The sequence below is a fragment of the Bos javanicus genome, chromosome X (genome assembly GCF_032452875.1).
Source record: "Bos javanicus breed banteng chromosome X, ARS-OSU_banteng_1.0, whole genome shotgun sequence".
Classification (NCBI taxonomy): Eukaryota; Metazoa; Chordata; class Mammalia; order Artiodactyla; family Bovidae; genus Bos; species Bos javanicus.
Window position 1 is genome coordinate 92655608 of NC_083897.1, and position 27255 is coordinate 92682862.

Sequence of the window (27255 nt, forward strand, 5' to 3'; positions counted from 1 at the left end):
GCTTCTGACATAGGCATCAGAAGGGGGCAGAAGAGTACCACCCCCCACCCCTCCAACCCCCACTAGTCTTCAGCTGGATGTTATATAGTCACTAGCAGTCTGTTAATGAAAGAAAGGAATGTCTGAAAACTCAGAATGGCACCAGGCCCCTCACCCATAAGATGCATTTTGGGATAATCTTGGCACCAAATGGTTCATCCTGGGCCATAAAATGATTAACTTGAATCTTGAAGAAGGGCAGGTCACCATACAAATAGTTTCATTTGCATAGATTAGGGGAACAATATCTGAGTATAACATGTTGATTTGTCAAGTAGGTTCTGAGCCAAGAGGCGGAACTGACTTGAAGACAGAGTCTGGGGTAAATGCATAGTACATTAGTATAGCTTAAGATAAACATTTTCATAAGAGAAATGCATTGGTTATCTCTAGGTTTGAGAATAGTTAACTTCAGGTGAAACCAGGTGTCATTGTGGCAACACAATATTTTAAGAGAAACCGCTTTTTAAATTTGTATAGAGAAGGAAAATAATATCGCTAGTTTGTTTCCTCTTGCCCCTTAAGAGAGATAAAAATGTCTGTCACATGCAGGCTATTTCCTCTGTTTGGAGACCTCTGGCCTTCCTGCCTGTTACTCTCTCACTGACTCAGTGCAGCACAGCCTTCTCCCCAGCTGCTTAGGCCAGAGATGCTTAAAGCCATCCTTGCCTGCTGCCTCTCTCTCACCACACTCCCAATCATCAAGCCTCACCTCTCTGCCTCCTAAGTCTAAGTAAGATTCTCTTCCTTCTCTCCCTCAGCACAGTGAATTTCCTAGGCCAGGTCACCCTCGTCTCTCTCCTTGACAAGCACCAGCAATCCTGATGCTTTCCAACACATGGTCTGTCCTGCTGCCTGAGGAAGGGAAGCTTTCTTCAGTGCAATCTGGGCATGACACCCCTGCTCAAAACTCTGTACGGGCTGCCTGCTGCTCTTAGGATACTGTCCAGCCTCCTGGACTAGGCGCAGGAGGTCTTGTCTGCCCCCAAATGCCCGATCTTCACCAGACACCCTCCTTCCTCTCCAAGCCCCACTTGATATTCCAGCCACCCAGACCTCTCTCTGTTCATCAGATGGCTGGTGTGCTCACACTCGTACTCCCTAGCTGCCCCCCTCCCCCTCTCCCCGCCTCCCCACCCACCAATTTCACAATCTCACTCCTGCCTTTGCCTCCATCTTACATGCCCTTCTTCCCTCCTCATCTGCCTGATTCCTTCTTAGGTTCAGCGGTCAGGCTGGGTAGGGCAATTTCCATTTTTCCTGGGGAGTACCTGGGAGAAAAGTCACAGTTAACAGATTTGATATTTTTACCGAATGGAAGGTGGTGGAGATTTCACTATGAATCCCTGCTGCATGATGAGCTGATGAGAAATGCAATCTGATGGCAGAGTTTGTCTGGGAAAGGCTTCCTTGCTAAGAATAGGATACAGACAGAAAAGCTCTCCTTGTGTTTTATATGGGCCTGTTGTTGTCTTTGAATATGGCCTTTTGAATTTGGTCACACTGTTGGAAGCATAAAGGGATCCAGGGTGACCGCCTGCTTCACAGTGAGGAGGGATAAGCTGAAGCATGGAAATTTCAAAATGTCACTTTACGGTGTCTGTGACCCAGTACACGGAACAGGACTTGAGCTGCCCTACCCACGCACTGTGTGTTGATGAGATTTTCACTATTTTTCACTTTATAGTATTGAGTTCCTGTTAGGACAAGATGAAGTATATTGACACGTCCTCCCTATGCAGGGGTTTGATTTACTAGTCCCTGTGGTCATCAGGGAGGCAAGGATGAGCTGCCAGCTCAGTATGGGGACCCTCCTAGGGAATGTCACAGCACCTTCTTGCAACTCCTCAGGTGTCTCCACCTGGTGCCATCAACCCATGGAGGGAACTGCCAGTTCCTGTGATGGCCAGTGGAGGGAGCGACCCCACTGCTGCTTCTACCTGCTACAGATTTCAACTGTGATGACTGACTTCCTTCACTACAACTCCTCTGAGCAGAACACACCTAAATATGAAAAGAAGTGTGTGCCTGTGGTATGTAAAGCCAATTAAATAGTTGGACATGGCACCAGTTCCACCACCCCACCCCAAGCCTCACCCCAGCCAGAGAATGGAGTAGACTCTGAAGGGGCTCAGGCATGCCTCCCTTTCCACTGATGTGTCCGTAACGGGTGGCAGGGGGCAGTGTAAATGACTCACCTGGAGCATAATTATGGAGCTTGTGGGAGCCAGGTATATGGGGTTTTATTCCCCACAGACCCAGAGGGGTAAGGATGAACCCCAGCCTTCTCACAGACAAGGAAGCAAGCTGAAAGAGCTTAGGTGGCTGATGCAGTAAAAGCTGGATCTGGGAGTCACGCCCTAGTTTCTCTTGAGTGCAAAGCCAGTCTTCTCTGCAGTCACAACAACACGCGTGGCTTGTGTTTCAGTTACCGAGATGCAGATGTTGTTCCATGAGAGGAGAGCCATCAGTGTCCCAATCTCCTGTCCACTTATGAAACGCGGGTACCCAGTAGGGCAAAGCCACCCTGAAAGGTTCTAAGCCCCTTTGTGTGCTCCTTAGGAGGAGCTGCCTTGCAGCCAAGAAACTGGAGTCTGCTGTTAGGAAAGGGTTGCTCCAGAGGCAACACCAAGCAGGACTTTAACTTCCCCTGCGGGGAGGCACTCTGCCATATCAGAGAGGCTTTGCAACCAGCCCCCACGCCAGTTATGTCTCCAGCAGTCTCACTCTGTTTATCAGATATAAGGAATCGGGAGGCACACCAAAGCACAGAAAGTGATTTTAGTGGCTGCAAGACAGCCCTGGAGACGACCCAGCTGCCATGGTGCTCTGGAGACAACTGGGAATGAAAGTCTGTCTGGCTCCACCTGTGTCCAGGTCTGTGCTCTTCTGCTCGTGTGTGTGTAAACTGTGGAAGGTCAAAGTGCCACCTCAAGAAATCTCCCCGTCCCCCCGAGAATGTGTCCTGACAAGGGACCCACACCACATCCCACCCCCGGACATATGGCAGGGGTCAGATGCTCTCTTCTGTGTTCCCAGAGTTCTATATTTTAAATCCTGCCATCGCTTTTCTCACACAGCACATGGCAGTCATCTGCTTGCAGGGGACAGTCCCCATCATCCCTAACCAATCCAGCCGCAGTAGGAGGAGACATAGTGTCTGGTCTCTGCTTAGAACTACTTCCTGAATGAATGAAGGACCGGGACTCAAGGTAAATTCTCAGTCAATAAAGTGTAGCTCTTCGTGGACGAGTTACTTTTGTGTTAATAATGACACAGGAGAATGGAGTAAGCAGGAGATCTGTGGAATCAGATTCTCTTCCCTTTGGGGGCGGGGATTGGAGTGCATGTTTCATATGACCCCTAATTCTGGAAACTCCTGATCAAAGAGGCTGCAAGGTTCATTACACACGTGTGGGTCACTCTGTTGCCCCATCAGCCACAGTTGTAGCCTCACAGTGGAACTGGGGTCAAGATCCTGAGAGCACCATTCAGGTCACTGAACGTTTCCCAAGGACCAAGTGGCAATGTAGGCCCCACAAATATGTGTCCAGACGATGGACTGTTGAATGAACTCAGGCTGCTAGTGGAGTCTCTGACACTGTGCCTGGAGCACAGGCGTCTATGGAGTCGGGGACACCAGCACAGGTAGGAAAGGCGTGTCGAGTCCAGGGGAGGCCGTCAGCCTCACTCGGAGCTGCCCCTCGTGCATCCTCCTCACTCCTTGCTTGCCCCACCTCAGCTGTCTCTGCTCTTTCCCCCTGTCCTGCCTCTGCCTCCCTCACAGGCCTGGCACAGGCATGTCCATCAGCACCTATGACCCCTGCTTGTCCCTGTTGGTTCACCGACAGAGCAGACGCTTACCCAGTGCCGCCGTATCTAGTCCCCGCTTTCTGTTCAACTCTGCTCCCAGCTGCCCTGGCCACCTGGCTATGTCTGCCCCCCGCATTTATCCCCACTGTTCCCTCTTCTGCAATATCCTGACCCCAGATGTCTGCTGTGCTGACTCCTTTCCCCCTTCAAGTCTTTGTTAAAATATCAGCTCCTCAATGAAGCCCGCCCTGGTTGCTCTGTTCAATACTGTGACTTGCAGCTTTCCCCCTTGCTGCCCACAGTACCAGTCCCTTACAGGACTCACATGTATCTGATCACAGCACCACCCCCTTCTAACACACTGTAGAATGTCCTGGGTTGTTATGAGGTAGGGGGCCTCCTACCCCCACCCCTTGCCCTTTGGGGAGAGTAAGTCCAGCACAGGGATTTCTGTGGGCTGGCCACTTGTATCCAGTACAGAGAGCCAAGAAAAGCCTCGATGAATATGTGCTGCCTGAAGCAATGTGCCTGCCTTCCTGCTAGACTGTGAGACCCCTGGGGGTCCTGTTCTTCTTGTCCTTGGGGCAGGCCCTCCCTCCACGCAGGGAGAGGGCCGCAAGTTGTCGTGCCTCAGTTTCAGCCACACCTCCAGGCCAGCAGCTCTGTGACCTGGGACTCAGGAGTCACCTGGCTTCACTTCAAACTGTAAACACCTGTCCTTAAAGGAATGTAGGTATTTTCAATGTTTAGACTTTACTTTGGGCCTCAAGTTTTTGGCACCCACATTGAGTACGAATTGTGAGTAAACTCTTCCAAGCTAGGCTTCAACAGTACGTGAACTGAGAAATTCCAGATATAGTTAGGTTTTGCGGAGGCGGACCAACCAAAGATCAAATTGCCAATATCTGTTAGGTCATGGGGAAAGCAAGGGAATTCCAGAAAAACATCTACTTCTGTGTCATTGACTATGCTAAGACCTCTGACTGCGTGGATCACAACAAATAGAGAAAATTCTTAAACAGAGGGCAGTACCAGACTACTCGAACTGTCTCCTGAGAAACCTGTATGCGGGTCAAGAAGCAACAGTTAGAACCAGAGTTGGAACAAATAACTGTTTCATAACTCCTTCATGGGGAAGGAGTATGACAAGGCTGTATATTGTCATGCTGCTTATTTAACTTAGATGCAGAGTACATCATGCGAAATGCCAGGCTGGAATCAAAGATTGCTGGGAGGAATATCGACAAGCTCAAGTACACAGACGATAGCACTCTAATGGCAGAAAGGAAAGAGCAAATAAAGAACCTTTTGATAAAGGTGAAAGAGGAGAGTGAAAAAACTGGCTTAACCTCAACATTTAGAAAACTAAGATCATGGCATCTGGTCCTATGACTTCATGGCAAATGGAAGGGGGGAAGTGGAAGCAGTTAGATTTCATTTTCTTGGGCTCCAAAATCACTGCAGATGGTGATTGCAGCCATGAAATTAAAAGACACTTGCTCCTTGGAAGGAAAGCTATGACAAACCTAGCTTACACACATTCTCAGGCACTTCAGTAGTGTCCGGCTCTTTACGACCCCATGGACCGAGGCCCAACAGGCTCCTCTGTCCAGGGGATTCTCCAGATGAGAATCCTGGAGTGGGTTGCCATGCCCTCCTCCAGGGGATCTTTCTGACTCAGGTATTGAATCCATATCTCCTAAGTGTGCTGCCTTACAGACAGATACTTTACCACTGAGCCCCCGGAAAAGCACATGACAAACCTAGACAACATTAAAAAGCAGAGCCATCACTTTGCTGATAAAGGTCTGTAGAGTCAAAACTACGGTTTTTCCAGTAGTGATGTACAGATGTGCGAGTTGGATCATTAAGAAGGCTGAGTGCCAAAGAATTGATGCTTTCGAATTGTGGTGCTAGAGATGAGCCCTGAGAATCCCTTGGACAGCAAGGAGAACAAACCCGCCAATCCTAAAGGAAATGAACTCTGATATTCACTGGAAGGACTGATGCTGAAGGTGCAATATTTGGCCACCTGATGCGAATAGCTGACTCACTGGAAAGGACCCTGATGCAAAAAGATGGAAGGCAGGAGGAGAAGGGGGCGACAGAGGGTGAGATGGTTAGATAGCATCACCAACCCAACGGACATTAATTTGATCAAACTCAGGGAGATAGTGTAGGACAGAGGAGCCTGGCATGCTGCAGGCCATGGGTAGTAAATGGTTGGACACGACTCAGCGACTGAACAACAACCACCACCTCCACCTTACCTTTGAGCTTGCCTAAGCTGCCAGAGCCCCACTCTCAGCAGGGTGAAGAAGCTTTCTGTGTCTCTCAGTGGTAAAGGCTGAGACTTCTGTCTTCACACACTCAGTGCCCCCTGCTTAGGTGATGATGGGTCCTTAGAATGCTCATCACTCCCTCCCAGAGCTCAGACCAGGAAGCCTTCTCACAACAGGAATGGAGCACCTACCCTGGTACATAAATGGGAGTGGGAGCTGTTTATCCCTTCTCCATGTGTTTTCTCCCTTTGCATTCAATTGCACATTTCTTCTTGAGTCACCGAATCCAACTCCGCTCATCCCCACCTGGTAACTGTAACAAGCTGCACCTGCATCTCTATCAAGGCGGGTGCATGTACCCCCTGCACTATGTATTTTCCTTCTCTCCATTCAGAATCTCTAGACTCCCAGACACCACCCTCAAAAGGGGCAGTGATGCAGGGGAGGTTGTGACTCTCATCCACAGCCTGGGTCAAAGCACGGCTGTGTTATATATAACCTCTTTCACTCTTAGAATGAACCTTATCTTCTAGCTTTCCTCCTGCTTCTTGGCCACCCTGCTCACCGTTTTGCTTTGCTTTTCCCTTAGGTCCATTCCCTGTGTTTCTCCTTTGCACTTCTTTTCTGTTTATGTGTCTGTCTGGTCCACCAGTGTGATATTCCCATCATCCACCTCACATCACTGGTCTTGTTATTTCAAGCGTTGCAGATACGACCTGAAACACGCTAGTAGTCAATGTGTGTGTAATAAATGAAGGAATAATTTTAATGACTGACAGGAAAAGCATCTCCTCCATGTAGGAGTCAGTATATAGGTGTCATATTTGTAGCACCATACCTAGTCTTGTGTGTTGTTCCAGACACTGTAGGAGTGTGACTCTGTCTTGGTGCCCTGGTGCCCTTGCATGTCCCCACTTAGGCTACGTAGGCAAGGCTAAACTGCAGGCTGACTTGAATCTTGTCAGAGAGCCTCCTGATTGCTCTTGAAGCAAGGGGAGAGAAGCAGCCTGATGAAGAGCTGCTATGAGGCCGTTTCTCACCTGCCTCCTTATCCAGCTGGAGGTGACACCAAGATGGTACTCATCCACCTCTGGTTTCAGTTGAACATAGGATGGTCTCCCTAGCCCCACCTGAGAGTACAGCTGTGGACTGCAGAGCTGCTCAGTGCCATAGGGCACAACTGCGGGCTCCTTCCTGGCACAGACCCACCACCTGTAGTGACTGTTACTGAGGCCTTCCAATTCAGTGTCAAACCACGGGACTAGGGACAAGGCAACTGACACCAGGGTCATATTGCTTCTGCACTGTCTGTAAGGTAGAATCTGAATCCATTCGGGTTCATTGTCTCCTTACTGGCCAAGCCCGTAGAAGGTGACAAGCCAAACTAACAACTGCAGTGGTGCCCTGAGGCCCTGTAGCTCCTGCGCTGTGACTTAGGGACTGGCTGCCTGACTACGTGACACAGTCTGGTGTTGAGTTGTGTGATGTTGCGTGACCAGAATACTGGCTTATTTTCTTTGTCACCACACACAGCAAGGAGCACAGCTTTCACTACATACTATGACTTAGGGTAGCCTTGTCAGTCCTCATTAACAAACCAACCTTAGAAAGGATGCCGTGTCTGACACCAGCTACACTGCTATTGAGTCAATATATTTATTTAGACAAAATATGTTTCTGAAGTCCAATTCATTTTAAAAGTTAGCCTTATAGTCTACTTGAAATTCAAAATCTGTATCACTTGAGAAAATTCTAATTGTAAAGGTAAATGAAATTAAAAATTTTGAAAGTTTAAATGAAAAATTGGAGAATAAGCCAAATCCATTTGCAATGTAATGCCTACTTCACGTTATCTTGTTTATTCTTCATAACAAATATTTAGTGTAAACTTGTAATTTCCATTTCAGAAATGGGGAAACAGATCCAAAGGATGTAAATACCTTTCTCATCTTCACACAGTATGTGTCAGAGCCAGTATTGACACTCTAAGTTATGTCACGTGCTGTGCTTAGACGCTCAGTTGTGTCCGACTCTTTGCGACCGCCTGGACTGTAGTCCGTCAGGCACCTCTATCCATGGGGATTCTTCAGACAAGAATACTGGAGTGGGTTGCCCTGGCCTCCTCCAGGGGATCTTCCCAACACAGGGATCGAACTCAGGTCTCCAGCACTGCAGGCGGATTCTTTACCGACTGAGCCACCAGGGAAGCCCAATTATGTCATGTCATAGCCAATAAGGAGACACAGCTGATAAGACTCAAGTCATTTTGGCTCATGAAGTTCCCCTCCCTCCTTTCCCTTTTCTTCCAGCTAGAATCTATTCTTGTCAGGCAGCTCCATGACCTAGGGGCTTTTTCACACACTTTTTGGTAAGATGGGACACTCTAACTTAAGTCTCGTGGTAGATTTGAACCTCCCATTTTCAGTCCTTTTGGACCTGGGTTTTCATACCTCTGTAAGGGCACAACAGCTGCTGTTTATAATCCCCTGTTACTCCCTAAGCAGAGTGCATTCTGAATAGATCCTTTGTTGCAGAAATATAGTTTTTGGTGTGTGAGGATGCAGATGGGGGCTCAGAGATGTAAGCGTTTTGTTACTATGTAATAATAAGGATATAAGGGAGGAATCAGACAGCTGGAGGACTTCCCTGTAGCTCGAACGGTAAAGAATCTGCCTGTGATGCAGGAGACCAGGGTTCGATCCTTGGGGTGGGAAGATCCTCTAGAGAAAGGAATGACAATCCACTCCAGTATTCTTGCCTGGAGAATTCCATGGACAGAGAAGCCTGGCGGGCTACAGTTTGTGGGGTCGCAAAGAGTCGGACATGACTGCGTGACTAACACACACACACACACGCACAGCTGGAGGGCTTCTGAGTTCTGGTGATTATCAAGCCAATGGAGGATGTCACGGAGAAGAAAAGATGTTTGTGGCTGCTCTCTCCCTGTACCCAAAAAAAAACTTGGAAGGCAATTCAGAAGTGTGTGAAAGATACTCTGTGGCATTTGCCATGGAATTTGACAGCAGTTTTTTTTCTCTGTCTCCCTAGAACCTTTAACAATGGCTTTGGAATTTCATTTCTCTATAGGACAATACAAATATATTAAGTTTTAAAAAATGTTTCCCTGTCAATGATTTTATCAGGGACCATATGAGATTTGGGTGGCACATTTTGTAAACCCACATATTCAAGAGAAGACCAAAGGCTTTTATGAATTTTTATGTGTGGGTATATATATGTATTTGTATGTATTAACATGTAGATTACACCTAAAGAATACGTTATGACCAAATTTTTTTTAACCATAGAAGTGCAAGGGTGCTTTACATGTATAAGGTTACCAATGCAATTCACCACATTAATAGAAAAATGGAGGGAAATCAATTCTATCATCATCACAATTGATGCAATATAAGTGTTTGATGAAAATTAATCTATATTTAAGACAGCAAACTAGGAATAGAATGGAACTTACTCTGATAAAGTATATCTACAAAAAGAAACTTAAACAGGTTGAAATGGAGTAGATTTTTCATTTCCTATCAGGAAAAAAATGCTGATTATCACCTGTTTTAGTCAAGACTGTTCTGGCTAGGTTTGTTCAATGCTGCAAAATGAGGAAAGGTTTAAGATTTAAGCCAGTAGAAACTGTTGATACTCAAATATAATAGTATATTTTGAAAAGCAAAAACAATCTAGATCTAAAGTTTTGGAATTAATATGCATATTTAGAGGAATTGTTGGACAGAAAGTCTATATATAAACATTCTATCTCTACATACATCCTCAACTAGACGATAAAAATCGCAAACCATGAATTTTCAATAACATTAAATACCCAGGGATAAATTTAACAAAACATGTGCAAGTAGAAAATGAAGCTTTATTGACAGAACATTAACAGTCAAATATACAGCATAAGAACAGCAGAGATGGCTTCAGTTTATCTTCTTTCAAGCAAATGGTTGCCCTTCACCTATAATATAAACATTAAAAAAGTTACTTAGCAGAACTTTATTTCAGTGACAGGAGAGGTATACAAAGTTCACTGCAGTTGTAGTTTTATAAAATGGACTAAAACAGGAACACTAAGGGCGACCCTTTGGCTTACCTTCAGTTAATCCTCTATAGAGACTTTATAGACTTTTCAGGCACATTACCAGTATTTTTAAAAACACACTACTCTTCCTAGTTATACAAGAAAACAAGGACACTGAGTTCAGAACAAATGAAATCAATGGAACCTATCAGAAGGTAGTTTTCAGTAGAAGGCAAAACTGTGTACACATTCAGTAAAATATCTAACAACAAAAAGCACCCTAAGGAGAACAAAATACACAAAAACTGAAACAAAAAATCCCAAAAAAGTATCATTTAAATGTATTGATTTGAAATAATATTCTGAATATAGGATAGCTAAACAGTTGTTCTCTCTGTTACTGCTTAAGTGAAGTAAATAAAAAGGCCAGTATTACATTTGTTTCTTCTCTACTATGGAAAAGTTTAGAAGTTTTCATTTGTTTTAGTTTATCCCTGATACGGTTGTTTTAAGGTGGTTCAGCATTTGTCCCCCTTTTTACCTGTGGCCCTCATGTAATTCTAAACGTTTCTTTTCACCCTGGAAAGCATTCCAGTTGGTATAATACATTATATGGTGACACTAATTTTAAGTCATTACTATCACTGGCGACATGGTGACATCAAAATGTGAAGAAGAAATAGGACTGTTTCTCACAGCCACACCAAAAAAAGAAAGAAAAAAAGGAGAGAAGAGAAGAAAAGGGAGAGCAAGAGGGTGTATGAGTGAGACAGAAAAGCAAGTAGGAAGACAGAAAGAAAATCTGGAAAAGCAGATATTTTCTTTGCTTCTAAATGATAATGGCTTTTGAGAGACAACTCTGACCAATTTCAAAAGTTCATCCACCGTATCTGTGATGTTTACTTATTTAGTTACCGTGGGGTATGTTAAACAGTGTTTGTTTTTCTATCCTATTAGCCATTTCATCAATATTCTGAAAATATCTGAGTTCCAGATTATACTGTTTTAATTCTGTAATATACTAACTGTTAGTGTCTTGTTCATATTTCCTATTATGTGTACTTGGGCTTTGTCCATTTGCTTCACAATTATGTAAACTGAGAGGAATGGACTGGGAATTTGGGGTTGGCAGATACAAACTATTACACTCAGAATGGATAAACAACAAGGTCCTACTATGCCGCACAGGGCACTACGTCCAATGTTCTGTGAAACAGAAACAATATTAAAAAAATGTATATAAAATGTATATATGTGTGTTAAAAATTACGTAAACTAGCACATTGTCTGTATTTATTAGTTGAATTTATTTTCCTCTTCCTAACAATTCATACCTGTCTTTTATTAAGTATCTTTTTCTTTTTCCTGTAGGTTTATTCTGTTGCTCTTTTTCTTACCTTTTATATTGTATGTAGGATTTTATATGTATGTGCTTTGTAATTTATTTATTGTTCTTTTTAAGTACCACACATATTTATGGCTAAGAGTTTTCTATGAGAACATTTTAATCATGTTCTGTAGTTACTTGAAAGTAGACTGGAAGTGGTATTTTCATCTAAATGTTCTAATGGAATGGAACAAAAATGTAAAGTGAAAATATTTAGAAGGCTAATACACAGTAAATTCTTCCCTAACCATGAAGTTCTTCCTTTAAAATCAGAACCATGCAATTCATTGTCAGCAATTTGGAAAACACGTATGTGAAGGATACTAAGTTGATTATGCAGGAAGAACTAGAGTTACAGACTTTGAACTTCAAAACTTTTTAAACGGATGTATCAAAGAGCAAAAATAACATATTTGATATGGTTAGAGATGATTATAGCATGAGGCTCAGATTTTTATTAGTTCTTTAAGACTGACAGTTCTTTACGAGTGGGATGTATGGCAAATACCACCATCAAAAACCATCATAGCATTGCAAAGTAATTATCCTCCAATTAAAATAAGCAAAAATCCCCCCAAAACTCAGACCAAACGTGGGGGCAGGTAGTGTGCATAGCATGTGTATCTTACTCACACCTGCCTTGAACATCACTGACTACATGCACTCTCTCAACTTCGTCAGCCACAGACACAGGAAACTAGACTATCTTTTGCCATTTCATTGTTCAGTCATTTCATGCTTCATTGGGGAAAGGATTTAAAATGCAACTTTTTAAGAGCTAGAGAATTCAGAATTTGAGAGAATTTCACAAACTCAAGCAGAATATTGGCTCATTTTCTTTTTAAAAAGTTTATATATTTATTTAAATTGGAGGCTAATTACTTTACAATACTGTGGTGGTTTTTGCCATACATCGACATGAATCAGCCACAGGTGTACATGTGTTCCCCATCAGAAAATGAAATCTCAATTCCCCTGTTATAATTTGACTCAAGATGCTATTTTATGATAAATAAATCACGAAAAACAGAGAATTCTTGTAGGCATTCCATCAAAGAGAACCAGAGAATGCAAAAATTAGCATTGGAAAATTAGCATTTTAGTATACCTGTTCTGAATTCACAACTTATATGAGTAAAGTTGAGTTTAGAAGTTAAGGGATTTTGCAGAATCACATGCATTATGTTAAAGCTGGTACTAGAACCAGTTGAATGCCTGAGCATATTTCATATAAACTGATATTTATTACAAATGCATTACATATTTGTTACAAGCACAAATTATAAAAGAACCTGAAAATTATTAGCTGTTGCTTAAAGTACTTCTACTCAAGAGAAGAAAATGGTTTCTATTTTCAATTCGATATGGCTTTGATCCTGTCTGTTTCTTTATTTGAAAGTCTGTAAGTCAAGCACTCAGGCATCTGGGGTCTGAACTATCTTTCAAAAAATATGTGAACTCTGTTATTAAAATAATAGTAATGTTCCCTCTATATAATATTCTGAAAAACAGAAACCACATAAATTACTTTCTGAATGGATGACATACCTGCTTCTGGCATTTCAACAGGCTCTGTATTTGATGCAAGCTCCTCCTGGACATCAGGACCATCTCCACCTTTGCCCCCAGTCTTTGCCTCAGCCAATTCCTGGAGATCAGTTTCCAGGTCAGAATCTTTAAAAGAAAAAAATGTATCAATTCAGCTGTAAAGCATACAGTATAAACAACGGAATGATAATATTGATTCCCTCAGTATTATGAATTAAAAGCCTTAGGCTAGTATGGTAAATATGTGATGAATAAGAACCTCAGGAGCATTATTCCAGGAATGTTTTGCTGGAGAAAAAGGAAAGCAGAATTTTCCGAACGCTATTACCATTTTCCTTTCCCAGGGTTGTCCTCAGACACCTTAGTTGCCCCCTTCTCTTTGTCTTGAAAACAAGGGAAAATTCGAGCGACCACACTATCCTGCAAACTATACTCTCCTCAGTTTTTCAGGAACTGTCTGAAGTCCTTTTCTAATGTTTCCTTTCCTCCCCTTGCTGGTTATGTCTTAAGTCATGATGCACACATACACTTTACCTCCAGACGCATCCTTCTCCTTCTCTTCATAATGATTCATTGGATCCTCTCCATTTACTTCCTCCTTTCCAGCTGTGATATCCTGAATCTCAGTTGGCGGTTCCTCTTGTTGAGGTTGCTCAACACTGGGCTGCTGGTCCTAGTAGAGTGTGCGTGCAAATAAAAACCTTTTGTTGTTAATACATCTAACAGCATAAATATACATAATACACAGATATATCTAATCATAAGTAAACCTAACTTTTCCCAGCCCAATTCTATGTACTTACTTTTAATTAAGTTACTTTTTCCCACAGAGAAGAGTTTGCTCCCATAAGAGTTACCCAGAAAGACTCCTGGAGCTATTTAAATCTATGTTGGGATGGAAGCATGCAATCTGTTGGTAATAAGCAGGAGGAGGGAGTCACTGGGCACATTTCAAGGGCATTTAACAGTATACTCATCTAGGCAACACCAGACTGTAAGACATCTGGATCAATGTTCCTTCCTAAGACAAACTGTCACCCTTTATCAGCATGGAAGACCTAACGTTATCACTGCATCTGTATTACTTAACATCATTTCTCAAAAGTAAATTTGTGCTAATAGAATACAACAAATGGTAAAGTACTCACAACCACAGGTTCATCCACCTCGGAGGAATCTTGATCTATAGGTCTCAATGTTGATGCTACTTGCTCACTCATATTTCTTCCCAAAAGTAGAATATTGTGATTTAGAAAATGTATTTAAGAGTACAGCTATATTTGTCACTTTTATGACCATATGTTGACTTACTATTTTTAAAAATGTGAAAATAATTTCAAAACAAAACTCGGGTTAAGTATGAGCGTACATGCGTTCCAATTACACCAAAGACGGTTTCTTGCAAAGCCACTTGTGTCTTGGCTAAGACGGCAGAGAAATCACCTTAAGGTACACAGGAAGACAGAATTTTTGTGAGGAAGTTTGATTTCACAACAGAATTCTCCATCATGTAGATATTTAGTGAAATGCTGCTAGGAATTTAAAAATTCAGGACTATTGCTTTTGTCACACTCTTATTCACCGGACCTATTTTCCCCAACTCCCTTGGAAATCGGTTGGAACGGGAAGAAAGGCTCAGTCTTTACAGCCTGTCTATGGCGATTTTCTCAGCGTCTGTGGCTGAGGTGAGTCTGCATACAGAGAAACCGGTCCACTTCTCTCTTGGCACCTTAACGCAAACCTCGCGATACGGTCACAACCCCACCGTGGTCCGGTTTCTAGGCCTTTCCTTAATTGCCCACCCCGCCCGCTGCCCAGGTCCCACTGCGGGCCCCAGATTCTGTGCTCTGTCGTCAGTTCCAGGGCCCCCATGAGCCAGATATCTCAAACAGCACCCCCAAGTCTCCCCCCACTGTCATCTGACCCCCTGCTCTCCTCTGCCCACCGCCCTTCCTTTCCCGCCACCAAGACAAGAAGTATGGCATCGCAACACCTGTGAGGAAAAAGATGACGACCTCGAGGGCCTTCCTCCTCAAAGGCCCCACATGGCACTGCCCGACCCGCCCAAAACTCACTGGCTCCCCCTCACACGCATGCACACTTAAACTCCAGACAGGACAGATCTGTAAACCTACCTGGCGAGTCTCAAGTAGTGAGAAAGAACCGGGACTGAATAAACACACCTGTCTCAGGCCCAACGCTCCTCACAGAATGCGCTCAGGAAGGCGGATGCGCACCAAGGCGCGTGCACAGCAAGGGGTGTGCGCACACACTGAGCATGCTCCCTGAGTTTGGCGTGTGCAGTGCAGGCTGAGGATTTCCCGCCACTAAGGTAGAGTCTTGGAACCACAGGGTCTCTGGAGGATGAGAAAAGGGGTTAAAGACTATATTTTTTTCCTTCCAGGGCAGTCTTTCTTATGCATCCACAAACTGTGGTGATAGGTAGTCCCAGGTTACCCTTAGTGGAGAATGTGTCTCGGGAAGACACTCATGACAGAAATAGATATTAAGATTTTTAACACCTATTTTTATACATGCTTTGATGAACCATTTCCTTCTCTGCTTCTGGGATTTTCATCATGCTTGCAATGGCTTTACTCACTTCCATGGAATAAATACATAAATACATACCTCTGTTTCCATTGTTTTTGCTTGGAGCACTGCACATTTAAGTCTCTGAACTGGTAACTCATTTCTCTGAATATATCTCTGGTTCCTGTACAATATTGTTCTTTTAGCATCAGACTTTACTTTCACCAGCAGACACATCCACAACTGGGTGTTGTTTCCACTTTGGCTTAGCCTTTTCGTTCCTTCTGTAGCCATTTCTTCACTCCTCCACTAGCACATTCTTCTTATTCTATTACAGCGGGAATTTTCGTACTTACTAGGAGTTTTAATTTTACCCAAGAGAAAGGAAAACATGTTCACACAAGGACTTTTACTCAAATATTCTACTCATGTACTCCTAATACTAGAAACAGAAACTAGAAACAGCCCAACTATTCAAAAACTGGTATATAGATGAAAGAAGAACAAAAGAGTATACTCGTACAAAAGAACACTACACAGTCATTTACAAAGGAACTACTAATGCATGTAACAGCAAGGATGCATCTCAGCTGTGCCAATGAGAGATGTCAGACACAGAAAGCTGTGTATTATATGATTTCATTTCAGTGGATTTCTGGAAAAGGCACAACTATAGGCACAGAAATGTATCTGTGGTTGCCAGTGTATAGGAGTGGAGGAAGGAGTCTGAATGCAAATAGCCCAAGGGAGCATTTTCAAACCAATGGGACGTTTTCTGCATTTTTATTGTGGTAGCATTTACATGATAGTATGCATATGTCAAAACTCAACAAACGGTAATGCTTTAAAGTGTTGACTTCTATTGTATATAAATTATATCTCAATACTCCTCACTTTTGTTAGAGGAAAAGGAACTTTTACATATTTAAATGTTGGTTATCATATCCATCTAGATCAGGAGCTCATAAACATAAAAATCTTATTTGCAATTCTTCCCAGACCTGGCCAACTTCCAGGATTCCCCATGCCACCTTTGCACTCTTATGACAGGACACAGAAACTTGGTCTTAACCATGTTTACAATTCCCTCTCCTTCAGCTCAAGTCCATATTCTTGCTGAGTTCTGTCCCTTTTACTTCGAAAATGTCTAATGCGTCTACTTTTTGCCAAGTCCCCCACATCTGTTGTAGTCCGAAGCCTCCCTCTGTTTAACTGTCAACCCCCTTCTAATGGTCTCTCACATCCACTCAGGGTGTCTCTTACAATTGCAAAACTGTTTATGACTTTCTAGATAAAGGCTACTGTCCTACACAAGAACTTGAAGGTATGGTCTAGCCCTTGCCCAGCTTGCTAACAACATGGGAAGCAGAGAATCCTCCTCTTTTCTCCCTTATCGAGCTTCATTCACACCCTTCAATTTCTTAAGCTTAGATTGTCCCATATTTCTGAAGCCTCCTGATTAGTGAACTCCTTCAAGCTAGGCTTCAACAGTATATGGGATGAGAACTTCCAGATATACAAGTTGATTTTGAAGAGGCAGAGAAACAAGAGATCAAATTGCAACATTCCTTAGATCATGGAGAAAGCAAGGGAATTCCAGAGACACACCTACCTCTGCTTCATTGACTAGACTACCTCAAGGCCTCTGACTTCATGGATCACAACAAACTGTAAAATTCTTAGAGATGGGAGTACCAGACTAGCTGACCTGTTTCCTGAGAAACCTGTATGAGGGCTAAGACGCTACAGTTAGAATAAGACATGGAACAATACACTGGTTCAACATTGGGAAAGGAGTAGGACAAGGTTGTATATTGTCACTCTGCTTATTCAACTTACACGCAGAGCACATCATGGGAAATGCTGGGCTGGATGACTCACAAGCTGGAATCAAGATTGCTGGCAGAAATATCAACAAGCTCAGATGTGCAGATCATACCACTCTAATGGCAGAAACTGAAGAGGAACTAAAGAACCTCTTGATGCAGGTGAAAGAGGAGAGTGGAAAGGCTGACTTAAAACTCAACATTCAAAAATATAAGATTATGCCATCCAGTCTTATCATTTCACGGAAAATAGAAGGGGGAAGTGGATGCAGTGACAGATTTAATTTGGGGGGCTCCAAAATCACTGTGGATGGTGATTGCTGCCATGAAATTAAAACACTTGATCCTTGGAAGAACAGCTATGACAAAGCTAGTATGCATGCATGCTCATTGCTTCGGTTGGGTCTGACTATGAACCCATGGACCGTAGCCTGCCAGGTGCCTCTTTCCATGGGATTCTCCAGGGGAGAATACTTTAGTGGGTTGCCATGCCCTCTGCCCATGGGGCATGGCAGGGGATCTTCCCAACCCAGGGGTGAAACCCATGTCTCCTGCATCCCGTGCATTGCAGGGTGATTCTCTTTCTTTTGCCACTTTATTTATTTTTTAATTGAAGGATAATTGCTTTACAGAATTTTGTTGTTTTCTGTCAAACATCAGCAAGAATCAGTCATAGGTACACCCATGCAGGAGAATTCTTTACCGCTGAGCCACCAGGGAAGCCTATGTCAAACCTAGACAGCATAGTATAAAGCAGAGACATCCCTGTGCTGACAAACTATGGCTTTTTCAGTAGTCGTGTACAGATGTGTGAGTTCGATCATTAAGAAGGCTGAGTGACAAAGAATTGACGCTTTCGGTTTGTGGTGCTAGAGAAGACATTTGAGAATCCCTCGGACAGCAAGGATATCAAAACAGCCAATCCTAAAGGAAACCAACTGTGAATATTCACCGGAAGGACTGATGCTGAAGCCGAAGCTCCAACACTTTGGCCACCTGATGGCAAGAGCCGACTCACAGGAAAAGACCCTGATGCTGGTCGTAAAGCAGGTTACGCCATGGTGACTGCTGAACAGGTTTTAGAGGCAAAATCTCTCCCTCAGGGAACCAGTGCTCAGTTAGCAGAACCTGTGTCTCTGACCCGAGCTCTGGAGTTAAGCAAAGGGCAGCGAGCAAATATCTACACTGATTCTAAGTATGTTTATTTGACTTTATACGCTCATGCTGCAATATGGAAAGAAAGACAGTTTAAAGGGCAACAGAAGAACCTGTTAAGCATTTCAGAGAGATCCAGAGACTTTTAACTGCCATATATTGTCCTAAAGAAGTAGCTGTTATGCATTGCAAAGGGCATGGCAGGGATGGGACTAAAGCAACTGAAGGTAATCAGCTGGCTGACTGTCAAGCCAGATAAGTGGCACTTTAGGCAGCCCACCAGGCTCCACAGTCCCTGGGATTCTCCAGGCAAGAACACTGGAGTGGGTTGCCATTTCCTTCTCCAATGCGTGAAAGTGAAGTTGCTCGGTCGTGTCTGACTCCCAGCGACCCTATGGACTGCAGCCCACCAGGCTCCTCCGTCCATGGGATTTTCCAGGCAAGAGTACTGGAGTGGGGTGCCATTGCCTTCTCCAATAAAGAAAGCTGAGCGCTGAAGAATTGATGCTTTTGAACTGTGGTGTTGGAGATGACTCTTGAGAGTCCCTTGGACTTGGACTTGGAGATGAAACCAGTCAATCCTGAAGGAAATCAGTCTTGGATATTCATTGGAAGGACTGATGCAAAAGCTGAAGCTCCAAAACTTTGGCTACTTGATGCGAAGTGTGGACTCAATGGAAAAGCCCCTGATGCTGTGGAAGATTGAGGGCAGGAGGAGAAGCAGGCAACAGAGGATGAGATGGTTGGATGGCATCATTGCCTCAATGGACAGGGCTTTGAGCAAACTGAGCAAACTCCAGGATATAGTGAAGGACAGGGAAGCCTGGCGTGCTGCCGTACATGAGGTTGTAACGAGTCAGACACCACTGAGTTTCTGAACAACAACAATGTAAAATGTTTAAGTCCCTGATAACTCAGCTGGTAAAGAATCCACCTGCAGTGCTGGACACCCTGGTTCGATGCTGGGTCGGACAGATCCACTGGAGAAAGGATAGGCTACCCACTCCAGTATTCTTGGCCTTCCCTTTAGGCTCACCTGTTAAGGATGCTCCTGCCATGCGGGAGACCTGGGTTCGATCCCTGGGTTGGGAAGATCCACTGGAGAAGGAAAGGCTACCCACTCCAGTGTTCTGGACTGGAGAATTCCATGGAATGTACAGATCACAGACTGTATATGGACTGTATAGACCATGGGTTTGCAAAGAGTCGGACATGACTGAGTGACTTTCACTTTCAGCAGGTGTGGTAGTTCTTTTTCCTCTTTTCTTATTCTCACTTGTCGAGCTTTCTATTTCAAAAAACAACAGAAAGTTTTCCACAACCCCCCTCCTTGCCCACAGCCCAACAAGGGCTTCCCAGGTGGCAGAGCAGTAAATAACTTGCCTGTCAATGTAGCAGACAGGAGGACAGGGCTTAGGTTGAGAAGATCCCCAGGGAGAGGAAATGGTAACCCACTTCTGTATTCTCGCCTGGAAAACCCCATGGACAGAAGAGCCCAGCAGGCTACAGATCATGGTGTCACAAAGAATCAGACAGGACTGATCCCCCATGCACCGCCCCCCACCACCACCCCAACATTCAGGGGACTGGCTCCCAGTGTGTTCAATGCACTCCTGCCTGACACACAACTGCAGGAAGACTTCAATTACTTTTGCAAAGGAGAGGCTAACAGGCATCTGTTTACATTTTGGAATGACAGGAAATGTTGGGAAAAGTTAGAATGGCCTTGTCATTTTTGATAGGGTAACAGGCAGGAAGGCCAGAGGTCTCCAAACGGAGGAAATAGCCTGCAAGTACCAGACATTTTTACCTCTCTTAAGAGGCAGGAGGAAATAAACTAGCGATATTTTTTTCTTCTCTATACAAATTTAAAAGCAGGTTTCTCTTAAAATACTTTGTTGCCATAATGACACCTGGTTTCATCTGAAGTTAACTATTCTCAAACTTTGAGTTAACCAATGCCTTTTTCTTATGGAAATGTTTGTCTTAAACTATGCTAATGTTCTATGCATTTACCCCAGACTCTGTCTTCAAGTCAGGGTTCCGCCTCTTGGCTCAGAACCTACTTGACAAACCAACATGTTATACTCAGATATTGTTCCCCTAATCTATGTAAACAAAACTATTTGTATGGTAATCTGCCCTTCTTCAAGATTCAAGTTACTCATTTTATGGCCCGGGATGAATCGTCTGGTGCCAAGATTATCCCAAAATGCATCTTATGAGTGAGGGGCCTGGTGCCATTCTGAGTTTTCAGACATTCCTTTCTTTCATTAACAGACTGCTAGTGACTATATAATATCCAGCTGAAGACTCGCAGGTGGGTACTCTTTCTGCCCGCTTCTGATGCCTATGTCAGAAGCTTTCTCTATCTCCTTGATACTTTAATAAAATTTTATTACACAAAAGCTCTGAGCGATCAAGCCTCGTCTCTGGCCCCAGATTGAATTCTTCTACCCCGGAGGCCAAGAATCCCGGCGTCTTTTCTTTCAGCAACAACCTTTGATTTTCCCCTTGGGGTGTGACCTCCAGTTCCCCTGCCCTTCTCAGGTTGGAAGGCTTCCCCAGACTTCAGGCCACCAGACAGCTGAGCTGAGGGGCCGCACCAGAGAGCAGGGCTCAGAAGCAGAGGCAGGTTTGGGGAAAACAGACATGTCCATGACAAGGAAGGTTTCCCAGGGCTGGGTGTACAGTGGTGCTCCTGGCTGACAGCTTTGTGGTGGAGGTGATGATGTTCTGCAGGTTTGGGAATAAGTGAAGATGGAGATGGGGGAAGCTTTGGATTACACAGAGGATATATTAGAAAAGAGCAGAGTGTCCCTGCTGCATTTTGTCAGTCACAGAAAAAAACTTGTCCTCCACAATGGCATTTCCACCACTGTGACTGAGGGAGACCTTCAAAACAATAGCAAGAAACTGGCCCCCACGGAGGGCCTCAAAGAAGGCAACCCCATACCTCAATGGTCTAGACAAGGAAGCCTGGTTGATGGAAGCCACAGTGGATGAGTTCACAGTCAACTCAGATCAATCAACCTCTCACTTTCTTTATAGACAGCTGTCAGATGGAGACATCAGGAGGTCACAAACACCTCATGTCTGAAGCCTGGCAAGTGACGAAGTATCTCAATTGAGACATAAATGCCCAAGTGGCTCAGGGTTTCAATCCCTGCAGCACAGGACCAAAGACAGAGCAACCTCCCTCTGGGACGCTGGTCTCCCGCCAGCTGTGCAGCATCAGAGCCTGGATCCAGACTCACAAATACCCCAGGGACTTCACACTATGGGTCACAAAACCCAAATTTCGATGATACACTCGACCAGATATGGACCAAGGTTAGAGTAGCTAGCAGACCTCACTGCACTGAACACCCAACACCAAACAATACACCAAACTGAAACGCCTAGAGACTTGATAAGTGAGGCAAGACACATGAAATCGGCTGAGATGAAATTTGAATACAGGCTGACATGCATTTTAACAACTTCATAAGCTGCCATGGAGAAACCCAACAGCACAGAGACCTCACACCCTGGACACAGAAGTCACAATCACACAGCTCACACCATAGGACACAATCACACCAACCACACAGAGCACTGGTATGGTGAATGCATACAGCTCTTTCACGATGTTCCATGAAGCCACCACAAAGAGACCTCAGACCATGGTACCACGCATCCTACAAACCCCTAAGTTCACAGCCCAAGACATAGTAAAACCCTCAAGGTTTCAGCACCCTCAATCCCTGGCTCACAGACTTATCTCCAGGTCAGAGATGGCACACTCAGGGTGCAGAGCCACCAAAGGGTCAGAGACCTCCCATGCTTTGACAAATACACTTTGTGATGTCACAACCAAGGGTATGGACACCTAGGGTGTTCACGTCCCCTGAAATCCCTACGTGGATCAATCCTAGTTGTGGACTTGACACTCTTCTAGGGAGCTGGACATAAGGAGTCCGGCCTCTTGCCTAGACCTCCCACCCTACAAATGGTGCCAAGATGCCAGTAAAGGCACATTCACTCCCCTGCCCCACTGAGGCCAGTGTGAACTGGTAAAACACCTTTTCAGGGGTCTGTGGCAGTACCCATCAGAATTCACATTCCATCCTGCCCTCACCCTCAGCAGCATTTGCCTTCATGAAAGAGGGACATGTGTTAGTCCTATTTTGATGCCTCCTTGGCGTTTAGAACAGCGTCAGGCACATGCACATAGTAAGTATTCCACAGATGTGTGTTTAGCCAAGGAAGTCTTTGATCCAGCAATCTCACTGCTGTGAATGTGCCTTAGGGAAATATTCCTACATGTTCAGAGATGTGTGTACATGACAGCAAATTTCTAGGGGAAACTCTAGTGCCCATTGATAGTCAGTGACCATTTGTTTAAATTTTCATTTATTTCTTTCAACTGTGTTTTGTCATTTTCAGTGTACAAATCTTACACCTTCTTGGTTAAATTAACTCCTAAGTATATTGCTCTTGTTATTCAATTATAACTGGAATTTTCTTACTTATTGGGAGTATTCACCACTTGTATAGAAATACAGATGAGTTTTGCGTGTTGAATCTGGTGATGATTTCACAGAGTGTACACAGCTTTTTACATGTTACACATACCAGAATATAGTAGTTTTAAAAACAGAAATTAAAGCGAAATAAAGGCATTCTCAAATTAAAAAAAAAAATCAGGGAATTTGTTGGTAGAGCTGGCTGGCAAGGAAAACTAAAGGAAATTCTTCAGGCTGCAATAAGTGAATTCAGATGTTAATCAGAATCCATGTGAAAAAGCAAAGAGCACAGGTAAAGGTAATTATATGAACGAAAATACTTTATGGATACACATTTCACTCCTTCCTGTATTTAAAAAGCAACTGTCTAAAACAATACCACATAAATTATTGTGAAAGAGATAGTTGCTCAATCGTGTCTGACTCTTGGCGACCCCATTACCGTAGCCCCCCAGGCTCCTCTGTCCATGGGATTCTCCAGGCAAGAACACTGAAGTGGTTAGCCATTCCCTTCTCCAGGGGATCTTCCTGACTGAGGGATTGAACCTAGTCTCCTGCATTGCAGGCAGATTCTTTACTGTCTGAGCCACCAGAGAAGCCCAATTTTTGTTGGGCAAATAACATATGGAATGTAATATATTTGCAGTAACAGCACAAAGGAGGTGGTTGGGAGCAAAGCTGTATTAGGGAAGGAAACAAGACAGGATGGTGTCAGATCCACATGAACATATGCAAAGTATCCGAAATCATGACAAAGAAGTTTAATATCACAGAACTTGTAAACATATACCTGATATCCTGCCTATATCAGCTTTTCATAGATATAACATTATAGTAATATAATAATGATAGGAGTGTATTAATGGGATGTACCCTTTATAGATCTAGTATTTGTGACAATGTGAGGAAAAGGGGGAAAATGGAATAGAGCGATATAGGAGTAATCCTTGTATATATCATTAGGATTAGATAAATTTTAAGCTGATTGTGATAGAGTAAGATGTTTATTAGTGGCATTAGTAATAAACATCTGACTTTTTAGAAAAGGAAAGATACACCCATCTGAATGGAGAGTTCCAAAGAATAGAAAGGAGAGATAAGAAAGCATTCCTCAGTGATCATTGTAAAGAAATAGACGAAAAAATAGAATGGCAAAGACTGGGGATCTCTTCAAGAAAATTAGAGATACCAAGGGAAAACTTCATGCACAGATGGACACAACTAAGGACAAAACCAGTATGGACCTAACAGAGGCAGAAGATATTAAGAAGAGGTGGCTAGAAGACACAGAACTATAAAAAAAAAGATCTCAATGACCCAGATAACCACGATGGTGTGATCACTCACCTAGAGTCAGACTTCCTGGAGTGTGAAGTCAAGTGGGCCTTAGGAAGCATCGGTATGAACAAAGCTAGTGGAGGTGATGGAATTCCAGCTGAGCTTATTTTAAGTCCTAAAAGATGATGCTGTTAAACTGTTGCACTCAATATGCCAGCAGATTTGGAACACTCAGCAGTGGCCACAGGACTGGAAAAGGTCAGTTTTCATTCCAATCCCAAAGAACGCCCATGCCAAAGAATGTTCAGACTATGGCACAATTGAACTCATCTCACACGCTAGCAAACTAATGCTCAAAATTCTCCAAGCAAGGCTTCAACAGCACGTGAACTGAGAACTTCCAGATGTTCAGGCTGTATTTAGAAAAAGCAGAGGAACCAGAGATCAAATTGCCAACATCTGTTGGATGATAGAAAAGGAAGAGATTTCCAGAAAAATACCTACCTCGGCTTTGTTGACTACGCCAAAGCCTTTGACTGTGTGGATCACAACAAACTGTGGAAAATTCTTAAATAGGTGGGACTACCAGACCACCTTACCTGCCTCCTTAGAAATCTGCATGCAGGCCAAGAAACAACAGTTAGAACCGGACATGGAACAATGGACTGGTTCCAAATTGGGGAAGGAGTACGTCAAGGCTGTACATTGTCACCCTGCTTACTTAACTTATATACAGAGAACATCATGTAAAATGCCATGCTGGATTAAGCACAAGCTGGAATCAAGATTGCTGGGATAAATATCAGTAAGTTCAGATATACAGATGACAACATCCTTATGGCAGAAAGTGAAGAGGAGTTGAAGACCCTCTTGATGAAAGTGAAAGAGGAGAGTGAAAAAGCTGGCTTAAAACTCAACATTTATAAAGTAAGATCATGGCATCCCGTCCCATCACTTCATGGCAAACAAATGGGGAAACAACGGAAACAGTGACAGACTTTATTTTCTTGGGCTCCAAAATCACTGTGGATGGTGACTACAGCCATGAAATTAAAAGACTCTTTCTCCTTGGAAGAAAAGCTATGACCAACCTAGACAGTATATTAAAAAGCAGAGACATTGCCAACAAAGGTCCGCCTAGTCAAAGCTATGGTTTTTCCAGTAGTCAGGTATGGATGTGAGAGTTGGCCTATAAAGAAAGCTGAGCACTGAAGAATTGATGCTTCTGAACTGTGGTGTTGGAGAAGACTCTTGAGGGTCCCTTGGACTGCAAGGAGATCCAACCAGTCAATCCTAAAGGAAATCAGTCCTGAATGTTCATTGGAAGGGCTGATGCTGAAGCTGAAGCTCCAATAATTTGGCTACCTGATGTGAAGAACTGACTCATTGGAAAAGTCCCTGATGATGGGAAAGATTGAAGACAGGAGGATAAGGGGATGACAGAGGATGAGATGGTTGGATAGCATCACCAACTCGCTGGACATGAGTTTGAGCGAGCTCGGGACTTGGTGATGGACAGGGAGCCCTGGTGTGCTGCATGCCATGGGATCACAAAGAGTTGGCCAAGACTTAGTGACTGGACTGAACTGAAGTTGTTTATGGTAGCCTATAGCTCAGGAAATAACTTAAAATAGTAAAAAAAAAAATCAGTAAGAATTTAAAATGGTACATTAGAAAATACTCATTTAATGCAAAAGAAAGCAATAATATGAGGACCATAGAATAAAATGACATGAGAGAGAAAAATATATTGGCAGATGTAAGTCTGCATCAACATTAAATGTGAATAGATAAAACAATACAACCAAAAGGCAGACATTGAGAGACCAGTTTTAAAAAAAAACAACCAAAGATCCAACTGTATGTTGTCTACAGAGGGCACAGTTTAGATTCTAAGATATGTGAATTACTGTGTGTGTGTGTGTGTTCAGTCGCTCAGTCATGTTCAAGTCTCTGGGGCCCCATGCACTGTAACCTGCAAGGACCCCTCTTCATGGAATTTTCAAGGCAAGAATACTGGAGCGGGTTGCTATTTCCTACTCCAGGGGATCTTCCAGACCAAGGCATCGAACCTGAATTTGCAGGTGGGTCCCTTACAACTAGCGCCACCTGGGAAGCCTTATATGACCCAGCAAATCTACTAGACAACTTTACCGAAGAGAAATGAAAACATGTTCACACAGTGGCCTGTACTCAAATATTCCACACATGTATCCCGAATAGCCACACATAGAAACAACCCAACTATTCAACAGCTGGTATACAGATGAAAGAAAAACAAGAATATACCCATACAAAGGAATACTACATGGTAATAAAAAAAGAAACTACTAATGCACGTAACAGCAAGGATGTGTCTCAACTGTGCAAAAACTGTGAGAAACCAGACACAGAAGACTACATATTATATGATTTCATGTTAGTGGATTTCTGGAAAAGGCACAGCTATTGGAAAAGTATCTGTGGTTGCAAGGATATAGGAGTAGAGGAAGGAGTCTGATGGCAAATAGCCCAAGGGAGCATTTTTGAACGATGGGCTGTTTTCTACATTTTTATTGTGGTAGCATTTACACCACTGTATACATCTGTCAAAACCCTACAAACTGCAATGTTTTAAAGGGCTGGCTTTTACTGAATACAAATTATACCAGAATACTTTTTTTTTTTTTTTAAAGGAAAGGGAACGTTTAAGTATTTAAATACTGGTTATTGTATCCATCTAGACGATGAGCTCCGGAGAAGGCAATGGCACCCCACTCCAGTACTCTTGCCTGGAAAATCCCATGGATGGAGGAGCCTGGTAGGCTGCAGTCTATGGGGTCGCTGAGGGTCGGACACGACTGAGCGA

General features: G+C 43.5%; 2 protein-coding genes across 2 annotated transcripts in view; one reads left to right on the forward strand and one right to left on the reverse strand.

The window, feature by feature from the left end:
• The window catches only part of LOC133243358 (X antigen family member 5-like), a 279870-nt gene that overhangs the window by 237327 nt on the left and 15288 nt on the right, over positions 1–27255 (forward strand). The gene's annotated exons all lie outside the window — the stretch shown is intronic.
• On the reverse strand, positions 9998–15098 carry LOC133243359 (X antigen family member 5-like). Its single transcript, XM_061410168.1, has 4 exons — positions 14257–15098; positions 13643–13781; positions 13109–13234; positions 9998–10110 (listed from the first exon to the last, which is right to left on the reverse strand). Exons 1-4 carry the CDS (start codon positions 14326–14328, stop codon positions 10088–10090), a joined length of 360 nt encoding a protein of 119 aa, XP_061266152.1. The 5' UTR covers positions 14329–15098; the 3' UTR covers positions 9998–10087.